General features: G+C 40.9%; 1 protein-coding gene across 1 annotated transcript in view; it reads left to right on the forward strand.

Moving 5' to 3' along the window:
- Positions 1–20,214, forward strand: part of KDM6A (lysine demethylase 6A) — a 926,232-nt gene that overhangs the window by 683,682 nt on the left and 222,336 nt on the right. Inside the window, exon 16 of the mRNA XM_053705281.1 lies at positions 2,527–3,305. Coding sequence (XP_053561256.1) covers positions 2,527–3,305 — 779 coding nt within the window. The remainder of the gene's footprint in view (positions 1–2,526; positions 3,306–20,214) is intronic.

A 20,214-nucleotide genomic window follows, 5' to 3' on the forward strand; every position in this document is an offset into this window, starting at 1 on the left:
ATGTGTCATCTAAGTCAAAGCTTTTGGCTATTCCTTTCAAAGGAAAAACCCTATTCGGGCCTGATTTGAAAGAAATCATTTCTGACATTACGGGAGGTAAGGGTCATCTCCTACCTCAGAAGCTGACTTTTTAAGCAGACAGACGTTTCATCCGGGGGAGTGGGAACTCCATCCGGAGGTCTTTGCCACTCTGATCCTCAGATGGGGCAGACCAGAATTGGATCTGATGGCGTCTCGTCAGAATGCCAAACTTCCAAGATACGGATCCAGCTCAAGGAATCCTCAGGCCTAACTGATAGATGCCTTGGCAATGCCTTGGTCGTTCAACCTAGCTTATTTGTTTCCACCGTTTGCTCTCCTTCCCTGGGTGATTGCTCGGATCAAACAGGAGAGGGCTTCAGTAATTCTAATCGCACCTGCGTGGCCTCGCAGGACTTGGTATGCCGATCTAGTGGACATGTCCTCTCTGCCGCCGTGAAAGCTTCCATTGAGGCAGGACCTTCTCATTCAGGGTCCCTTCCAACACCCAAATCTAGTTTCTCTGTAGCTGACTGCTTGGAGATTGAACGCTTGATCTTATCTAAGCGGGGGTTCTCTGAATCGGTCATTGATTCTTTGATTCAGGCACGTAAGCCTGTTACTAGAAAGATTTACCATAAAATATGGTGTAAATATCTTTATTGGTGCGAATCCAAGAGCTACTCATGGAGTAGAGTCAGGATTCCTAGGATTCTGTCTTTTCTCCAACAAGGATTGGAGAAAGGGTTATCAGCAAGTTCCTTAAAGGGACAAATCTCTGCTTTGTCAATTTTACTACACAAACGTTTGGCAGATGTTCCAGACGTTCAGTCTTTTTGTCAGGCTCTGACTAGAATCAAGCCTGTGTTTAGACCAATTGCTCCACCCTGGAGTTTCAATTTAGTTCTTAATGTTCTTCAAGGGGTTCCGTTTGAACCCATGCATTCCATAGATATTAAGTTATCTTGAAAAGTTTTGTTTTTGGTTGCTATTTCTTCTGCTCGTAGAGTTTCTGAGCTTTCAGCGTTACAATGTGATTTGCCTTCATTCTGATAAGGTGGTTTTACGTACCAAACCTGGGTTTCTTCCTAAGGTTGTTTCGAATAAGAATATTAATCAGGAAATTGTTGTTCCTTCATTATGTCCTAATCCTTCTTTTAAGAAGGAGCGTCTGTTGCATAACTTGGACGTGGTCCGTGCCCTGAAGTTTTACTTGCAGGCGACTAAAGAATTTCGTCAATCATCTTCATTATTTGTTTTTTTTTTTTTCTGGAAAGCGTAGGGGCCAGAAAGCTACGGCTACCTCTCTCTTTCTTTTTGGCTAAAGAGTATCATCCGTCTGGCATATGAGACTGCTAGACAGCAGCCTCTGTAAAGATTTACGGCTCATTCTACTAGGGCTGTGGCTTCCTCATGGGCATTTAAAAATGCTTCTGTTGAACAGACTTGCAAGGCTGCAACTTGGTTGTCTCTTCACACTTTTTCTAAATTTTACAAATTTGATACTTTTGCTTCTTCTGAAGCTGTTTTTGGGAGAAAGGCTCTTCAAGCAGTGGTGCCTTCTGTTTATGTTCCTGTCTTGTCCCTCCCTTTCATCCGTGTCCTGTAGCTTTGGTATTGTATCCCACAAGTAAGGATGAAATCCGTGGACTCGTCATATCTTGTAAAAGAAAAGGAAATTTATGCTTACCTGATAAATTTATTTATTTTACGATTTGACGAGTCCACGGCCCACCCTGTCATTTCTAAGACAGGTATGTAATTATTTTTATTAAACTTCAGTCAACTCTGCACCTTTGGCTTTTCCTTTCTCTTCCTAACTTCGGTTGAATGACTGGAGGGGGAGGGAAGGGAGGAGCTATATATACAGCTCTGCTGCGGTGCTCTTTGCCACTTCCTGCTAGCAGGAGGTTAAATCCCACAAGTAAGGATGAAATCCGTGGACTCGTCATATCGTAAAAGAAATATATTTATCAGGTAAGCATAAATTTCCTTTTTCAAAGACATTCTCTTGTGTACCCAATGCATATTAAAAACCCATTGGAACACCAATATCTCTTGCTATATTTTTTTTTTAAATACTGTACAAGCCTATTTCATATATGATTCTGCTCAAATTTATAATAATGTCCTTTTAAAAATGCCAGTCTTAATCGGCGTGTGATAAATATAGATGAACCAAAATATGTAAATTTCAGTTAGTATAATTTTAATATTTGATTTTTATCAAGTGGTTTAACTAGTTCAATATCATTAAGATTAAGAATTTTCATTAAATATTGCATGTCTGTTCTTGAAATAGCTGTGCATGCTTTTGAGTTTTTCCCCAACAAGAGATTTATAAATGGTGTGCAAATGTGTTAAATAGTCCAGTGACTGTTTACAGTTACTTAAACGATTAGCTCAGTATTTATTTTATTTTTTGAAGCTCTATTAATGTTATTTCAGAATGTGTAGCTATTTTTGTATTTGTTAAATGTGTTAGTAACTGATATTCTTCTTGTATAGGGGCTTCATAAAGGTCAGAATTCACATTTGGCAGGTCCTAATGGTGAACGGCCTCTTTCTTCCACTGGGACTTCCCAGCATCTCCAAGCAGCTGGCACTGGTATTCAAAATCAGGTTGGACATCCTACCATGCCTAGAAATTCAGTAACGCAGGGGGCTGCTCTCAATCACCTCTCCTCTCTCACTGCTACCTCAGGTGGACAACAAGGCATTATCTTAACCAAAGAGAGCAAGCCTTCAGGAAATGGCTCTACAATGCCTGAATTAAGCAGGCATTCAAAAGGGACACCCAACAGCACTGCCGGTATAGAGGGACTTCCTAATCATGTCCATCAGGTGACGGCAGAGACTGTTACTAGCCCTAGCCATGGAGATTCAAAGTCACCAGGTTTACTTAGTTCAGACAATCCTCAGCTCTCTGCCTTGTTGATGGGAAAAGCCAATAACAATGTGGGTTCTGGAACCTGTGACAAAGTTAACAACATTCATCCAGATGCTCATACAAAAACTGAAAATTCTGTTGCCTCCTCCCCATCTTCAGCCATTTCCACAGCAACATCTTCTCCAAAATCTACTGAACAGACTATGACTAACAGTGTTATCAGCCTTAACAGTCCTCACCATGGACAGGACACAGTAAATGGAGAGTTACCGGAGGACTCTCAGAGCCCCAAAAAGAAACACTCTCCTTTAATTAGTCACAAACCAAGTCTACAGACCATACCATCCATGTCTGTTTCCATATACCCCAGTTCAACAGAGGTTTTAAAAGCTTGTCGGTAAGTGCTAAAAATATATATTTATTCTTTTATAAATAGATTTTTTTTATAGCTTGTTGTACATGTGCTCGTTGCTTTATTAATAATGCAACTAGCCCTGAACTTATTCATTTCTGCTTTTGAAAAGTTTGTCTTAATTATTGCTTAACTAACCCCTTTTAAAAAAAACTGCATATTTTTAAGCTAATTTAAAAGTTTTAGTAATTTCTATCCCACTTAGAAATTGGGACACCCAAGTGGTGGTGGTGTTGTGTTTTTTTTTGTTACCTAGAAAATTTTATTGTTGGTATACTGCATACAGTTGTAGCTGAGTATATGTATTAATTACATTTTCTGCATTTCCTGGAAATGATAAAGGGCACGGATATGACAAGTCCACGGATTTCATCCTTACTTGTGGGATTTATCCTCCTGCTGACAGGAAGTGGCAAAGAGCACCACAGCAGAGCTGTATATATAGCTCCTCCCTTCCCTCCCAATCCAGTCATTCTCTTTGCCTTGTTGGTACTAGGAAGAGGTAAAGTGAGGTGTTAGTTTATTTTCTTCTATCAAGAATTTTTTATTTTAAAATTGTGCCAGAGAGTACTATTTTTCTCAGGGAGAGTGAGAATCTTCTGCCCTGATGTTGATGATCTCAGCAAAACGTTTATCTGAGGTCCATGATGTTTCCCACAGCACCTGTAGATAGTGTAAGAAAATCTTCAGTGTGGAGAACGGTGTTTGCTGCAAACAAACTTTGAGGTATGTTCAGTCTTTATTCTGGGAAACTTGATATACAGAACGGGCTGACATTTTTTCCGTTAGGGGAAAGGGTAAGCAGTATACACTATGTACAAAAAGGAAATAATGTACCTGGAATCCTTTTTATTTTTTTGTTAACCAAGTATGTGTTATAATTGGTGACTTATGAGAGGGGCTTGACGCTGGGAATTGCTCTTAATGCGGTTATTCACTTGATATATAGTGTTTTTAGAGGGCACAGGTTTTTTTTGTCAGGCGACATGTTATTTTTTTGTTATGACCCATGCGGGTATTACGGAGCTTGTATGACGCCCATGGTGGGCGGGGCCTGTTTTTCGCACGCTCAGACGCGCACTTCAGCCGGATTGCAAGGGTGACACGACTTGATTCTAGTGAGGCTAAAGTTGTACCGGACTTCCTGAGGACCTGTAAAGCTACTCGAGTGACGGCAGTTTCATTCAGGGGCAGGTAGGCGCCACAGCAGAGCTGTGGCATGGTGCAGGGGCCTATAAAAGATTTATACTTATTTCTTGTGTTTTATATCTTTTTTATATTGATCTTGCAAGTGGGTGCAATACTGTTAGTGAGGTTTAGACACTTCCAAATAATTTTTATTACTATTACTAAAGATGATTCTGAGGCTGCAGAGAATCAGAGTGAACCGCTAGCTTCTTCCCAAGCGTCATAACCTTTAACGCCCACCCAAGCGACGCCTGGCTCTTCAACCGCGGCTAATTCCTTTACATTGCAGGATATGGCTGCAGTTATGTCAACTACCCTTACAGAGGTATTATCTAAGTTGCCAGTGTTACAGGGTTAACGCAGTAGGTCAGAGGTTAATATAAATACTGAGCCTTCTACTACATTATTAGCTATTTCCAATGTTCCCTCACAGGAAGATGACTTGGGGTCAGGGAACTTTTGTCTGAGGGGGAGTTTTCCGATTCAGGAAGTGCATTACCTCACACAGACTCGGACGTTATGTCGTTTAAATTTAAGCTTGAACACCTCCGCTTGTTGCTTTGTGAGGTTTTAGCGACACTGGATGACTGTGATCCTATTGTGGTGCCACCAGAGAAGTTGTGTAAGATGGACAAAGACTTAGTTACCTGCCTACACTGATGTTTTCCCGGTTCCTAAAAGAATCACGGAGATTATTAAGAGGGAATGGGACAGACCGGGTATTCCGTTCTCACCCTCTCCTAATTTTAAGAAGATGTATCCCTTGTCTGACACTGTTCAGACTCGTGGCAATCAGTTCCTAAGGTGGAAGGGGCTATATCTACTTTGGCTAAGCGTACAACTATTCCTATTGAAGACAGTTGTGCTTTTAAGGATCCTATGGACAAGAAATTGGAGGGTCTTCTAAAAAAAAATGTTTATTCATCAGGGTTTTCTTTTGCAACCGACGGCCTGCATTGTACCAGTTACTACTGCTGCAGCCTTCTGGTTTGATTCCCTAGAAGAGTCTCTTAAAACTGAGACTCCTTTGGAGGATATTTTAGATAGAATTAAGGCTCTTAAGCTGGCTAATTCCTTTATCACAGATGCCGCCTTTCAGATTGCCAAATTGGCGGCTAAGAATGCTGGATTTTCCATTTTAGCGCGTAGAGCGTTATGGTTAAAATCTTGATCTGCTGATGTATCATCTAAGTCAAAGCTTTTGGCTATTCCTTTCAAGGGCAAAACCCTATTCGGGCCAGATTTGAAAGAAATCATTTCTGACATTACGGGAGGTAAGGGTCATCTTTTACCTCAGGATAGAACTTCTAAATTGAGGGGTAAACGAAATAATTTTCATTCCTTTTCGGAATTTCAGAGAAATCCCCTCTTCTTCCCCTTCTTCCGCCAAGCAAGAAGGGAATTTTGCTCAGGCGAAGGTGGTCTGGAGACCCAACCAGGCATGGAACAAGGGTAAGCAACGCAAGAAGCCCGCTACTGCTACTAAGTCAGCATGAAGGGATGGCCCCCGATCCGGGACCGGATCTAGTAGGGGGCAGGCTTTCTCTCTTTACCCGGCTTGGATAAGAGATGTACAGGATCCTTGGACATTGTGTCCCAAGGGTATCAGCTGGAAGTCAAGAATTCTCTCCCAAGGGGGAGGTTTCTTCTTTCACGATTGTCTGCAGACTAGACAAAAAGAGAGGAGTTCTTATGTTGTGTAAAAGACCTCTCTACTATGGGAGTAATTTATTCCGTTCCAATGCTGGAACGAGGGCAGGGGTTTTACTCAAATCTTTTTGTGGTCCCCAAAAAGGAGGGCACGTTCTGACCCGTTTTAGATCTAAAGAGTCTAAACAAGTTTCTCAGAGTCCCATCTTTCAAGATGGAGACAATTTGAACAATTCTACCATTGGTCCAGGAGGGTCAATATATGACTACCGTGGATTTGAAGGATGCATACCTTCATATTCCTATCCACTAGGATCATCATCAGTTCCTAAGGTTTGCCTTCCTGGACAAACATTTTCAGTTTGTGGCTCTTCCCTTTGGGTTGGCCACAGCACCCAGGATCTTCAAGAAGGTCTTAGGGTCCCTTCTGGCGCTTCTCAGGCCGCGGGGTATTGCAGTAGCGCCTTACCTGGACGATATTCTAATCCAGGCGTCGTCTTACCATCTGGCAAAGTCTCATACAGACATGGACCTGTCCTTTCTAAGGACTCACGGGTGGAAGGTGAATCTAGAAAAGAGTTAATTAGTTCCACAGACCAAGGTTCCCTTCCTGGGAACTCTAATAGATTCCGTATCTATCAAGATCTTCTTGACAGAGGTCATAAAGATTCTGAATACATGCCGAGCCCTTCAGTCCACTCCTCGGCCATCAGTGGACCAGTGCATGAAGGTAATTGGTTTGATGGTGGCGGCAATGGACATCGTTCTGTTTGCTCGTTTTCATCTCAGGCCACTACAGTTGAGCATGCTGAAGGCTCAGGGTGTGTGGACTCAGTTGGAGCCCCTTCTTCCTATCAATATTCTGGAATTGAGAGCAATATTCAATGCGCTTCATGCATGGCCTCAGTTGGCTTCGGCCAAGTTCATTTGCTTTCAGTCGGACAACATCACGACTGTGGCTTACATCAATCATCAGGGGGGAACAAGAAGTCCCTTAGCGTTGACAGAAATATCCAAGATAATTCGATGGGCGGAGGCTCACTCTTGTTATCTGTCAGCAATACACATCCCAGGAGTGGACAACTGGGAAGTGGATTTTCTAAGCAGACAAACGTTCCATCCGGGGGAGTGGGAACTCCATCCGGAGGTCTTTGCTACTCTGATTCTCAGTTGGGGCAGACCGGAATTAGATCTGATGGCGTCTCGTCAGAATGCCAAGCTCCCGAGATACGGATCCAGGTCGAGGGATCCCCAGGCCGAACTGATAGATGCCTTGGCAGTGCCTTGGTCGTTCAGCCTAGCTTATGTGTTTCCACCGTTTGCTCTCCTTCCCCGGGTGATTGCTCGGATCAAACAGGAGAGGGCTTCAGTAATTCTAATCACGCCTGCGTTGCCTCGCAGGACTTGGTATGCCGATCTAGTGGACATGTCCTCTCTGCCACCGTGGAAGCTTCCATTGAGGCAGGACCTTCTTATTCAGGGACCCTTTCAACACCCAAATCTAGTTTCTCTGCAACTGACTGCTTTGAGATTGAACGCTTAATTTTATCTAAGCGGGGGTTCTCTGATTCGGTCATTGATAACTTGATTCAGGCACGTAAGCCTGTTACTAGAAAGATCTACCATAAGATATGGCGTAAATATCTTGATTGGTGTAAATCCAAGGGCTACTCATGGAGTAGAGTCAGGATTCCCAGAATGCATAACTTGGACATAGTCCGTGCCCTGAAGTTTTACTTTCAGGCGACTAAGGACTTTCGTCAATCTTCTTCTTTATTTGTTGTTTTTTTCTGGAAAGTGTAGGGGCCAGAAATCTGCGGCTACCTCTCTTTCTTTTTGGCTGAAGAGTTTCATTCGTCTGGCATATGAGACTGCTGAACAGCAGCCTCCTGAAAGAATTACGGCTCATTCTACTAGGGTTGTGGCTTCCTCATGGGCATTTCAAAATTATGCTTCTTTTGAACAGATTTGCAAGGCTGCAACTTGATCGTCTCTTCATACTTTTTCTTCTTCTGAGGCTGTTTTCTCCAACATTGGTGTGTCCGGTCCACGGCATCATCCTTACTTGTGGGATATTCTCTTCCCCAACAGGAAATGGCAAAGAGTCCCAGCAAAGCTGGTCACATGATCCCTCCTAGGCTCCGCCCACCCCAGTCATTCTCTTTGCCGTTGCACAGGCAACATCTCCACGGAGATGGTTAAGAGTTTTTTGGTGTTTAAATGTAGTTTTATTCTTCTATCAAGTGTTTGTTATTTTAAAATAGTGCTGGTATGTACTATTTACTCTGAAACAGAAAAGGATGAAGATTTCTGTTTGTAAGAGGAAGATGATTTTAGCAGACAGTAACTAAAATCGATTGCTGTTTCCACACAGGACTGTTGAGATGAAGTAACTTCAGTTGGGGGAAACAGTTAGCAGTCTTTTCTGCTTAAGGTATGACTAGCCATATTTCTAACAAGACCATGTAATGCTGGAAGGCTGTCATTTCCCCTCATGGGGACCGGTAAGCCATTTTCTTAGTTAAACATAAAAGAATAAAGGGCTTCAAAAAGGGCTTAAAAACTGGTAGACATTTTTCTGGGCTAAAACAATTGCTTTACTAGGCATATTATGCAGATTCTAACTAATTATTGGTATTATAATCTTGGGGAACGTTTAGAAAAACGGCAGGCACTGTGTTGGACACCTTTTTCAGATGGGGGCCTTTCTAGTTATAGACAGAGCCTCATTCTGGGACTGTATAGGGGTTAAATGTAAAAACGGCTCCGGTTCCGTTAATTTAAGGGTTAAAGCTCTGAAATTTGGTGTGCAATACTTTAAATGCTTTAAGACACTGTGGTGAAATTTTGGTGAATTTTGAACAATTCCTTCATACTTTTTCACATATTCAGTAATAAAGTGTTTTCAGTTTGAAATTTAAAGTGACAGTAACGGTTTTATTTTAAAACGTTTTTTGTGCTTTGTTGACAAGTTTAAGCCTGTTTAACATGTCTGTATCATCAGATAAGCTATGTTCTATATGTATGAAAGCCAATGTGTCTCCCCATTTAAATTTATGTGATAATTGTGCCATAGTGTCCAAACAAAGTAAGGACAGTAATGCAACAGATAATGATATTGCCCAAGATGATTCCTCAAATGAGGGGAGTAAACATGATACTACATCATCCCCTACTGTGTCTACACCAGTTATGCCCACACAGGAGGCCCCTAGTACATCTAGTGCGCCAATACTTATTACCATGCAACAATTAACGGCTGTAATGGATAACTCCATAGCAAATCTTATATCCAAAATGCCTACTTATCAGAGAAAGCGCAATTGCTCTGTTTTAAACACTGAAGAGCAAGAGGACGCTGATGATAACTGTTCTGACATACCCTCACACCAATCTCAAGGGGCCATGAGGGAGGTTTTGTCTGATGGAGAAATTTCAGATTCAGGAAAAATTTCTCATCAAGCTGAACCTGATGTTGTGACATTTAAATTTAAATTAGAACATCTCCGCGCACTGCTTAAGGAGGTGTTATCTACTCTGGATGATTGTGACAATTTGCTCATTCCAGAGAAATTATGTAAGATGGACAAGTTCCTAGAGGTTCCGGTGCCCCCCGACGCTTTTCCTATACCCAAGCGGGTGGCGGACATAGTAAATAAAGAGTGGGAAAGGCCCGGCATACCTTTTGTCCCCCCCCCTATATTTAAGAAATTATTTCCTATAGTCGACCCCAGAAAGGACTTATGGCAGACAGTCCCCAAGGTCGAGGGGGCGGTTTCTACTCTAAACAAGCGCACTACTATTCCTATCGAAGATAGTTGTGCTTTCAAAGATCCTATGGATAAGAAATTAGAGGGTTTGCTTAAAAAGATTTTTGTACAGCAAGGTTACCTTCTACAACCAATTTCATGCATTGTTCCTGTCACTACGGCAGCGTGTTTCTGGTTCGAGGAACTAGAAAAATCGCTCAGTAAAGAATCTTCGTATGAGGAGGTTATGGACAGAGTTCAAGCACTTAAATTGGCTAACTCTTTTGTTTTAGATGCCGCTTTGCAATTAGCTAGATTAGCGGCGAAAAATTCAGGGTTTGCTGTCGTGGCGCGCAGAGTGCTTTGGCTAAAGTCTTGGTCAGCGGATGTGTCTTCCAAGACAAAATTGCTTAACATTCCTTTCAAAGGTAAAACATTATTTGGACCTGATTTGAAAGAGATTATTTCAGACATCACTGGGGGAAAGGGCCACGCCCTCCCACAGGATAGGTCTTTTAAGGCTAATAATAAGCCTAATTTTCGTCCCTTTCGCAGAAACGGACCAGTCTCTAATTCTGTATCCTCTAAGCAAGAGGGTAATACTTCACAACCCAAACCAGCCTGGAAACCAATGCAAGGCTGGAACAAGGGTAAGCAGGCCAAGAAGCCTACCACTGCTACCAAAACAGCATGAAGGGATAGCCCCCGATCCGGGACCGGATCTAGTGGGGGGCAGACTTTCTCTCTTTGCTCAGGCTTGGGCAAGAGATGTTCAGGATCCTTGGGCGCTAGAAATAGTTTCTCAAGGTTATCTCCTGGAATTCAAGGAACTACCCCCAAGGGGAAGGTTCCACAGGTCTCAATTATCTTCAAACCAAATAAAGAGACAGGCATTCTTACATTGTGTAGAAGACCTGTTAAAGATGGGAGTGATACATCCAGTTCCAATAAGAGAACAAGGAATGGGATTTTATTCCAATCTGTTCATAGTTCCCAAAAAAGAGGGAACATTCAGACCAATTTTGGATCTAAAGATCCTAAACAAATTTCTCAGGGTACCATCGTTCAAAATGGAAACTATTCGAACGATCCTACCTACTATCCAGGAAAATCAATTTATGACTACCGTGGATTTAAAGGATGCGTACCTACATATTCCTATCCACAAGGAACATCATCAGTTCCTAAGGTTCGCTTTTCTGGACAAGCATTACCAGTTTGTGGCACTTCCATTTGGATTAGCCACTGCTCCAAGGATTTTCACAAAGGTACTAGGGTCCCTTCTAGCGGTTCTAAGACCAAGGGGCATTGCAGTAGTACCTTACTTGGACGACATCCTGATTCAAGCGTCGTCCCTGTCAAAAGCAAAGGCTCATACGGACATCGTCCTAGCCTTTCTCAGATCTCACGGATGGAAGGTGAACAAAGAAAAAAGTTCTCTGTCCCCGTCAACAAGAGTTCCCTTCTTGGGAACAATAATAGATTCCTTAGAAATGAGGATTTTTCTGACAGAGGTCAGAAAATCAAAACTTCTAAGCTCTTGTCAAGTACTTCATTCTGTTCCTCGTCCTTCCATAGCGCAGTGCATGGAAGTAATAGGATTGATGGTTGCAACAATGGACATAGTTCCTTTTGCACGAATTCATCTAAGACCATTACAACTGTGCATGCTCAGACAGTGGAATGGGGATTATACAGACTTGTCTCCGACGATTCAAGTAGATCAAAAGACCAGAGATTCACTCCGTTGGTGGCTGACCCTGGACAATCTGTCACAGGGAATGAGCTTCCGCAGACCAGAGTGGGTCATTGTCACGACCGACGCCAGCCTAGTGGGCTGGGGCGCGGTCTGGGAATCCCTGAAAGCTCAGGGTCTATGGTCTCGGGAAGAGTCTCTTCTCCCGATAAACATTCTGGAACTGAGAGCGATATTCAATGCTCTCAGAGCTTGGCCTCAACTAGCAAAGGCCAAATTCATAAGGTTTCAGTCAGACAACATGACGACCGTTGCATATATCAATCATCAGGGGGGAACAAGGACTTCCCTGGCGATGAAAGAAGTGACCAAGATAATTCAATGGGCGGAGGATCACTCCTGCCACTTGTCTGCGATCTACATCCCAGGAGTGGAAAATTGGGAAGCGGATTTTCTGAGTCGTCAGACATTCCATCCGGGGGAGTGGGAACTCCATCCGGAAATCTTTGCCCAAATAACTCAATTATGGGGCATTCCAGACATGGATCTGATGGCGTCTCGTCAGAACTTCAAGGTTCCTTGCTACGGGTCCAGATCCAGGGATCCCAAGGCGACCCTAGTAGATGCACTAGTAGCACCTTGGACCTTCAACCTAGCTTATGTATTCCCACCGTTTCCTCTCATCCCCAGGCTGGTAGCCAGGATCAATCAGGAGAGGGCCTCGGTGATCTTGATAGCTCCTGCGTGGCCACGCAGGACTTGGTATGCAGACCTGGTGAATATGTCATCGGCTCCACCATGGAAGCTACCTTTGAGACAGGACCTTCTTGTTCAGGGTCCATTCGAACATCCGAATCTGGTTTCCCTCCAATTGACGGCTTGGAGATTGAACGCTTGATTTTATCAAAGCGTGGGTTTTCAGATTCTGTAATAGATACTCTGATTCAGGCTAGAAAGCCTGTAACTAGAAAAATTTACCATAAAATATGGAAAAAATATATCTGTTGGTGTGAATCTAAAGGATTCCCATGGAACAAGATAAAAATTCCTAAGATTCTATCATTTCTACAAGAAGGTTTGGAGAAAGGATTATTTGCAAGTTCTCTGAAGGGACAGATCTCTGCTTTATCTGTTTTACTTCACAAAAGACTGGCAGCTGTGCCAGATGTTCAAGCATTTGTTCAGGCTCTGGTTAGGATCAAGCCTGTTTACAGACCTTTGACTCCTCCCTGGAGTCTAAATCTAGTTCTTTCAGTTCTTCAAGGGGTTCCGTTTGAACCCTTACATTCCGTAGATATTAAGTTATTATCTTGGAAAGTTTTGTTTTTGGTTGTAATTTCTTCTGCTAGAAGAGTTTCAGAGTTATCTGCTCTGCAGTGTTCTCCGCCCTATATGGTGTTCCATGCAGATAAGGTGGTTTTGCGTACTAAGCCTGGTTTTCTTCCGAAAGTTGTTTCCAACAAAAATATTAACCAGGAGATAGTTGTTCCTTCTTTGTGTCCGAATCCAGTTTCAAAGAAGGAACGTTTGTTACACAATTTGGACGTAGTCCATGCTCTAAAATTCTATTTAGAGGCTACTAAAGATTTCAGACAAACATCTTCCTTGTTTGTTGTTTATTCTGGTAAAAGGAGAGGTCAAAAAGCGACTTCTACCTCTCTTTCCTTTTGGCTTAAAAGCATTATCCGATTGGCTTATGAGACTGCCGGACGGCAGCCTCCTGAAAGAATCACAGCTCACTCCACTAGGGCTGTGGCTTCCACATGGGCCTTCAAGAACGAGGCTTCTGTTGACCAGATATGTAAGGCAGCGACTTGGTCTTCACTGCACACTTTTGCCAAATTTTACAAATTTGATACTTTTGCTTCTTCGGAGGCTATTTTTGGGAGAAAGGTTTTGCAAGCCGTGGTGCCTTCCATTTAGGTGACCTGATTTGCTCCCTCCCTTCATCCGTGTCCTAAAGCTTTGGTATTGGTTCCCACAAGTAAGGATGACGCCGTGGACCGGACACACCAATGTTGGAGAAAACAGAATTTATGCTTACCTGATAAATTACTTTCTCCAACGGTGTGTCCGGTCCACGGCCCGCCCTGGTTTTTTAATCAGGTCTGTAGTTAGAGAAAATAATTCATCAGTCACCACGGTATCATATGGTTTCTCCTATATATATTTCCTCCTGTCCATCGGTCGAATGACTGGGGTGGGCGGAGCCTAGGAGGGATCATGTGACCAGCTTTGCTGGGACTCTTTGCCATTTCCTGTTGGGGAAGAGAATATCCCACAAGTAAGGATGACGCCGTGGACCGGACACACCGTTGGAGAAAGTAATTTATCAGGTAAGCATAAATTCTGTTTTTGGGAGAAAGGTTCTTCAAGAAGTGGTGCCTTCCGTTTAGGTTCCTTTCTTGTCCCTCCCTTTCATCCATGTCCTATAGCTTTGGTATTGGTATCCCACAAGTAAGGATAAAATCCGTGGACTCGTCATATCATTGTAAAAGAAAAGGAAATTTATGCTTACCTGATAAATTTATTTATTTTACGATATGACAAGTCCACGGCCCTTCCTATCATTTTTGGATAGGTATATATTTATTTTTATTAAACTTTAGTCACCTCTGCACCTTTGGCTTTTCCTTTCTCTTCCTTCAATTTTTCTTTATTGGAAATTATTGAACAAACATAGAAAGAAAAACATATCATACTGTACATCAGTACAAAAGAATAGATACATAACATAAAACACAATAACCAAAAATATCTGGGATAACATCAAATCCACTCGGGTCAAGGTTATTAGACCCACCTTTCAAAAGCAAAGTCCGTATGGATGGTTGTTATCCATAACATTAGTCAGAAGAACTCAGACTAGAGGACAATCCCCTCCATCATGAGGATTACCAGCAAAGATATTTACATTTTAATAGTAATATAAAATAAAGTGTAACTTGCTTATATTTTACTAAACATGTCATATTATTCATCATATGGAAACATTCTATCACTGAATCTATTATTTTATAAGAAAATTCCTAAATTACGGGTAATGTGAAATTCAACCAAGAAACATATTTTGGTTACTTAATCATAATCTTTCACCACTATCATTTATTCAATAAGACCTTATTATCTTAAAACGAAACATATGAAATAATAAAGAGGGAAAGAAAGAAAAAAAAAGGAACAGAAATTCACTCTCCCCCCCCCCCCCCCCGCCCACGTCTCCCCACCCGACCCACCTTTTCATCGTCTGTACTTTACCTGCCATATTAATTCAATCTAGGCACTATCATCTAAAAGTTGTTTATTAGCAATAGTTAGCTCCATAGACACTGACCCCCGAAGGGGGGGAATCAGTTGTAGTTGTATTTCCTTCGGAAAGCTGGCAATTACGTTCCACCATTTTAATATAAAACAATTGACTTGTGTTTCTGAGTTTATTGATGTGTCCATTTGCTCCATAATCAATAAATTTTTCAGTTTTTGAATAAATTCTGTTAAGGTTGGGGCTTTACTGGATTTCCAATATTTTAATATGAGTAGTCTACCGACCATTATTGCTGAGTTTAATTGACATATATGCTTATGTGTACCAATTTTATGTCCATCTATAAAGAACATTATATGTTCCAACTTGAATTGAAAGTGTATATAGTTGATTCTATTTAGCCAGTCGTTAATCTTATACCAAAACTTCCTGATTTTGGGACAGTTCCAAAAACAGTGGCTCAGGTCAGCATTAAAGGCTTTACATTTATAGCATAAGGCCTCAGAGTGATCCCATTTCGCTTTTTTACTAGGAGTAATATATGTTCTATTTATTAATTTAGTATGAGACTCCCGCCATGAGGTGGATAATGTTGCTGTGTCAGCAAATGTGAAACTTTTATATATAATTTCTGATGCTACCTGCCACTTTTTAGCAATGTGCTCCAAGTTTTCCTTCCCTAATTCTGTCATAATTAATTTATATAACGAGGTTACATTATATTTCCCTAATTTAAAGAGGTTAATAGGCGTCTGAAGGATATTCCATGCGCAATCATCTGAAGAATCAGATGGGAATTCCTTTAAGAAATGACGAACTTGAAAATAGGGGAAAAAAATTCTTTTTTGAAATAGCGTATTCAGTAGCTAGTTCCTGTAATGATCTACATGCCCCTGAGCCCCTTTCTCTTAGCTGGTCCATATATATATATATATAAGGCCCTGTTGAGCCCAGGCATTGAAGATACGGGAGTTCAATGCTGCAGGAAAATTAGGGTTACCCGTTATGGTTAGATATTTGGAAAATTTATAATTAATATGAATTTTTTTAAGAAGTTTCTGCCAGGCCCTGATTACGCAATGGATATTCGATAGCGATTTAATTTTAGTTGGACATTTATTCATGTTACAATGCAGTAAAGCTTTTAAGGAGTAGGGTCTGGTCAAAGTTGTTTGCAGCTTCTGGTCCACAATGTATTCTGCATTTGTCAACCATTCAATTGCAATTTTAGAAATGCATACTAAATTATAGGTCTCAATATCTGGAAGGCTTAGTCCCCCATATTGTCTAGGCAAAACAAGTCTAGATAATCCGATAATCCTCCTTTTATCCCCCCAAATAAATTGTGCAAATAACTGGTTAAGTAGTTTTATATCTTTTTGTTTTATAATAACTGGGAGATTTTGCATTAAGTAGAGAAGTTTAGGGAAGATCACCATCTTAATTATGTTAATTTTGCCGGACAGAATTAGATAAAATTTCGACCAGCTGTCTAGATCCTGCCTGATTTTGGCAATAATGGGTAGATAGTTAAGTTCATACCATTCGTTATAGTTTTTGGAGAGTTTAATCCCCAGGTAAACAAAGTTAAATTTAGCTTCTTTAAACTGATGTTGCAGATAAGATTCTTTATTTTTAAATAACCAAAAAATTTCTGATTTGTGAGTATTAACTTTGTAACCTGAGAATGCACTAAATTCTTGGAGGACTTGGGTTAATAAAGGAATATACTTAGCAGTGTTAGCCATCAGGACTAGTAGGTCATCAGCATATACAAGTGTAGTGACTTTCCTGTGTCCCAAGTTAATCCCTTCGATCTCCTTCCTTATAGATATTACAAGTGGTTCTAATGCTAAATTAAAAAGGTAGGGTGATAATGGACATCCCTGTCGTACACCTCTATTTAATGAAAAGTATACGGTAGGGGTACCATTGACCAGGACGGATGAGGTTGAAGATTTATAAGTTGCACGAATAAAATCTATAAACGCTCCCGAGACTCCAAATCTTGGGAAAACTGAAAACAGATGGTCCCAAGACATGGAATCGAAGGCTTTTTCAGCATCGATTAATATTAGGGCAGAATCCGATGTTGGGTTTTTATGCAGGCAGGACTGATTTAGAATTAATTGTAATTTCCGTAGGTTCCGTGTAGCAATTCTACCTGGCATAAACCCCACCTGATCCTTGTGTATCAAAGGCCCGATAAAAGATTTTAGGCGATCAGCTATGATACTCATCAAAATCTTGTAATCGCAATTAAGGAGCGATATCTGCTCTTTGTCCTTGCCTTTTTTAAGGATAAGGACTATTTGTGATGCGTCAAAGTATCTAGAGCATAGTTTTTTTTTGTTTTTTTTTTATTAAATAATTTTTTTATTGAGGTATAAATGCAGTACAACAAATAAACGACAAAAAGTAAGAGAGTTACAGTAACCGCCATATCTTCATAAAGACTTCAGTTTGCTGCACATCAAAATAGCAAATACAAATTGAAAATAAACCTCAAATATTTTGTTGTTAATAAACTAGAACATTTTCAAGTATTATTTTGAGTCAAAATAATCTGAGTAATATAGACTTGTAGTATACAGTGCATATCTAACATCAATTCTACCTATAAAACAAGCTCATACACTGTTTGATTCGCTTACACTCATAATACTAAACATTTCACATATCTCACAAAATAAATTTTCCATAACTGATGAATGAAAACTAGTGAAATAAACTTGTGAACAAATAAGGAGTACCTCGTAGACCAAGATTAAACATAATATAGATTTTGTACTCTGCTTTGTATATCCTTACATCAGTGTGAAAAAATATATACTGTATATATAAAAAAAAGAAAGAAAAGGAATATAGAGCTCAGGTATGTAAGGTATATTTCTAATAAGTGCGGTTATTTTCAAGGGAAACCGCGCAATAAGTGTCTGGTCTAAATCATAAAGGACCAGAACACTATATAGGGATGGGGGTAGGAGACCAACCATGTTGTGTAACATAAATATTCTTGTAGGCTTTTTAACAAAAAGAGAACTGAGGAGGTTAATATAGTATATCTGACTAGATACTGGCCATATGGGTATATGGTGAAGGTAGTGGATGGATGAATGAGGGAAAGCTTAGTTAAGTGAGACAATGGGTAAGCATATAAATGAAGATAATGAGGCAAATAAATGAATGAATGGGTTGATGAGTGGATATATGAAAATATGACAGAGGAAGTGAGTAGGCGGGGTAAGAGATTGTCAGGGTCCCAGGTTACTAAAATATGATATATAGACAATGACCGTAAAGAGACCCAGCATAGCTAAAATAGAGGTGACCAACCCAGTGAGTAAAGAATCCCTGATTAGGCATAGCGATATGTATATGTCAGGAGCAGCTAACTCCTTTATTATCAGGCTGAGATGCCTACCTGGTTAGAGAAAAGAAAAATTAAAAAACAGCTCCAATATAAAAGATGTAGCTATTAGTTAGACATTACAGCGATAAGAGTTTTACCCTGTTGTCCAAACACGGCCCTATGTCTAGACAGCAGGCAGAACAATCATACATATGGGTATGTAGTTAGAAGAGCATTGCAATATATAACTAGCTATCATGTGGTGCCACGATGCACATCAGTACACAATAATACCCAAGTAGATATGTATTTATATAAAACAGACTTATGTAAGATTAGAGCTAAGGAGATGGAGCAGTACTTGCTTAATCTATTAGGTTGGTGAATTGTAAACCTTAGAGAAAGGGTAGAGCATAACCCTATTAGAATACACATGCAACTTTAAAACAATAAACTTTTGAAATATCTAGAGACCTCAAGGAATTGGTGCTGTACTCTAAGGCAGCTACTGAGGACTCAAAGGGCTAAGCAACCCCATGCACACTAGGAAACCAGGAGAAAATAATTATAGAGTTCTCTGTAAGTAAAACAAAAGGTTATAATGAGTTCTTGTAAACATTAAGCATATGTAAAGGCAATCATGAAATTCTATATTTAGCGGTAATGAGCTGAGGGCATCTATCATAGATATACGCTTTAACTGAGATTTTGAAAAGTTCAACACTGTGAGTACACATTCAAATAGATACATAAAATTCTGAATAAGCTTAGAGCATATAGATCCTCATCAGCAGGAACAGATATCATAAGAATTAGGTCCCAGTAGCAAAGTTAAAACTCAAAAAAAAATTCAGATCGCAAAATCTTCGTATAAAGTTCCTAATACTGGGATAGTATCACAATAGGTGTCAGGAAGTTTTTGAGAGATTGTAGGGCCGGTGATAAAGCACTGTCTTACCCCACACCAACTCTCCATATCTTAAGTCTCATAGTAGCCCTACGCTGTACCGGTCTCAGACATGGCCTCCAGTCGGCCACAACAGTAGGATTCTGAGGGACTCCATGAAGCAATGGTAAGCAAGCTGAGAGCCCCTCCAGCCAAGAGACATCTATGCGAGATAAACTGAGTACCTCAAAAGGGCTTTGAAAGGCAGCCCAGCCAACGGCCGCTGCACGTGGCTCTCGCGGCCAATCTTGTCTTTTGAAGCTCTGGAATGCATCCGTTTGTGGTGTTTCTCTCAGGTCTCGACGCGGTATTCCCAAGTGCAAATCATGCAGGTCATTAGCAGTGACCGCTGCATCGCCAGCACTCCGCTCCTTCGTTTCCTCCATGACATAGGGCAATGGAAAGTGCACCGATGTTGTCCTCGAAGATGGCGGCGTACGTGACTCAGTTATTGCTTCTGAGCGCTTCTCCTCATGGTTAGCCGTAATGCCCAGAATGATAGTATGTGCAGCAAGGGGCTTGAAAGCCGCCGCTACTGCATTCGAGAGGGCATCGTGGTGGCGATCCAATAGTTCTACCATCTGATGTAGAATAAGTGCAGCCATGACTTAACACATGTGGCACACCATAGAAGTTTAAGAGCAGGGTCCTGAAAGATATTTAGTGCTGCAAGATTGTTTTTAAGGCATCCGAAAGCTTACACTCTCCATGGGTCTGCAAATTGGGATAAAGATAGCTAAAACATATAATAAATCCCTGAAAAGTCTGAAATGTTTTAGGAGCTCTGGAAGTGTGCGTCTTGTCACGGTGATAGCTGGCTCCGCCCCCCATAGAGCATAGTTTTTTATCCAGATAATAGCTGTTAAATAAAGAGACCAAAGTTTGGACAATGTCGTCTGACAATATTTTATATAATTCTATAGGGAGCTGATCAGGCCCAGCAGCTTTGTTAGATGTTGCATTTTTTATTGCATTTAATACTTCATTAGAAGTAATTGGGGCATTCAGTGTTTCTCTTTGGTCTGCCAGTATTTTAGGTGTTTTAATC

The sequence above is a fragment of the Bombina bombina genome, chromosome 3, assembly GCF_027579735.1.
Source record: "Bombina bombina isolate aBomBom1 chromosome 3, aBomBom1.pri, whole genome shotgun sequence".
Classification (NCBI taxonomy): domain Eukaryota; kingdom Metazoa; phylum Chordata; class Amphibia; order Anura; family Bombinatoridae; genus Bombina; species Bombina bombina.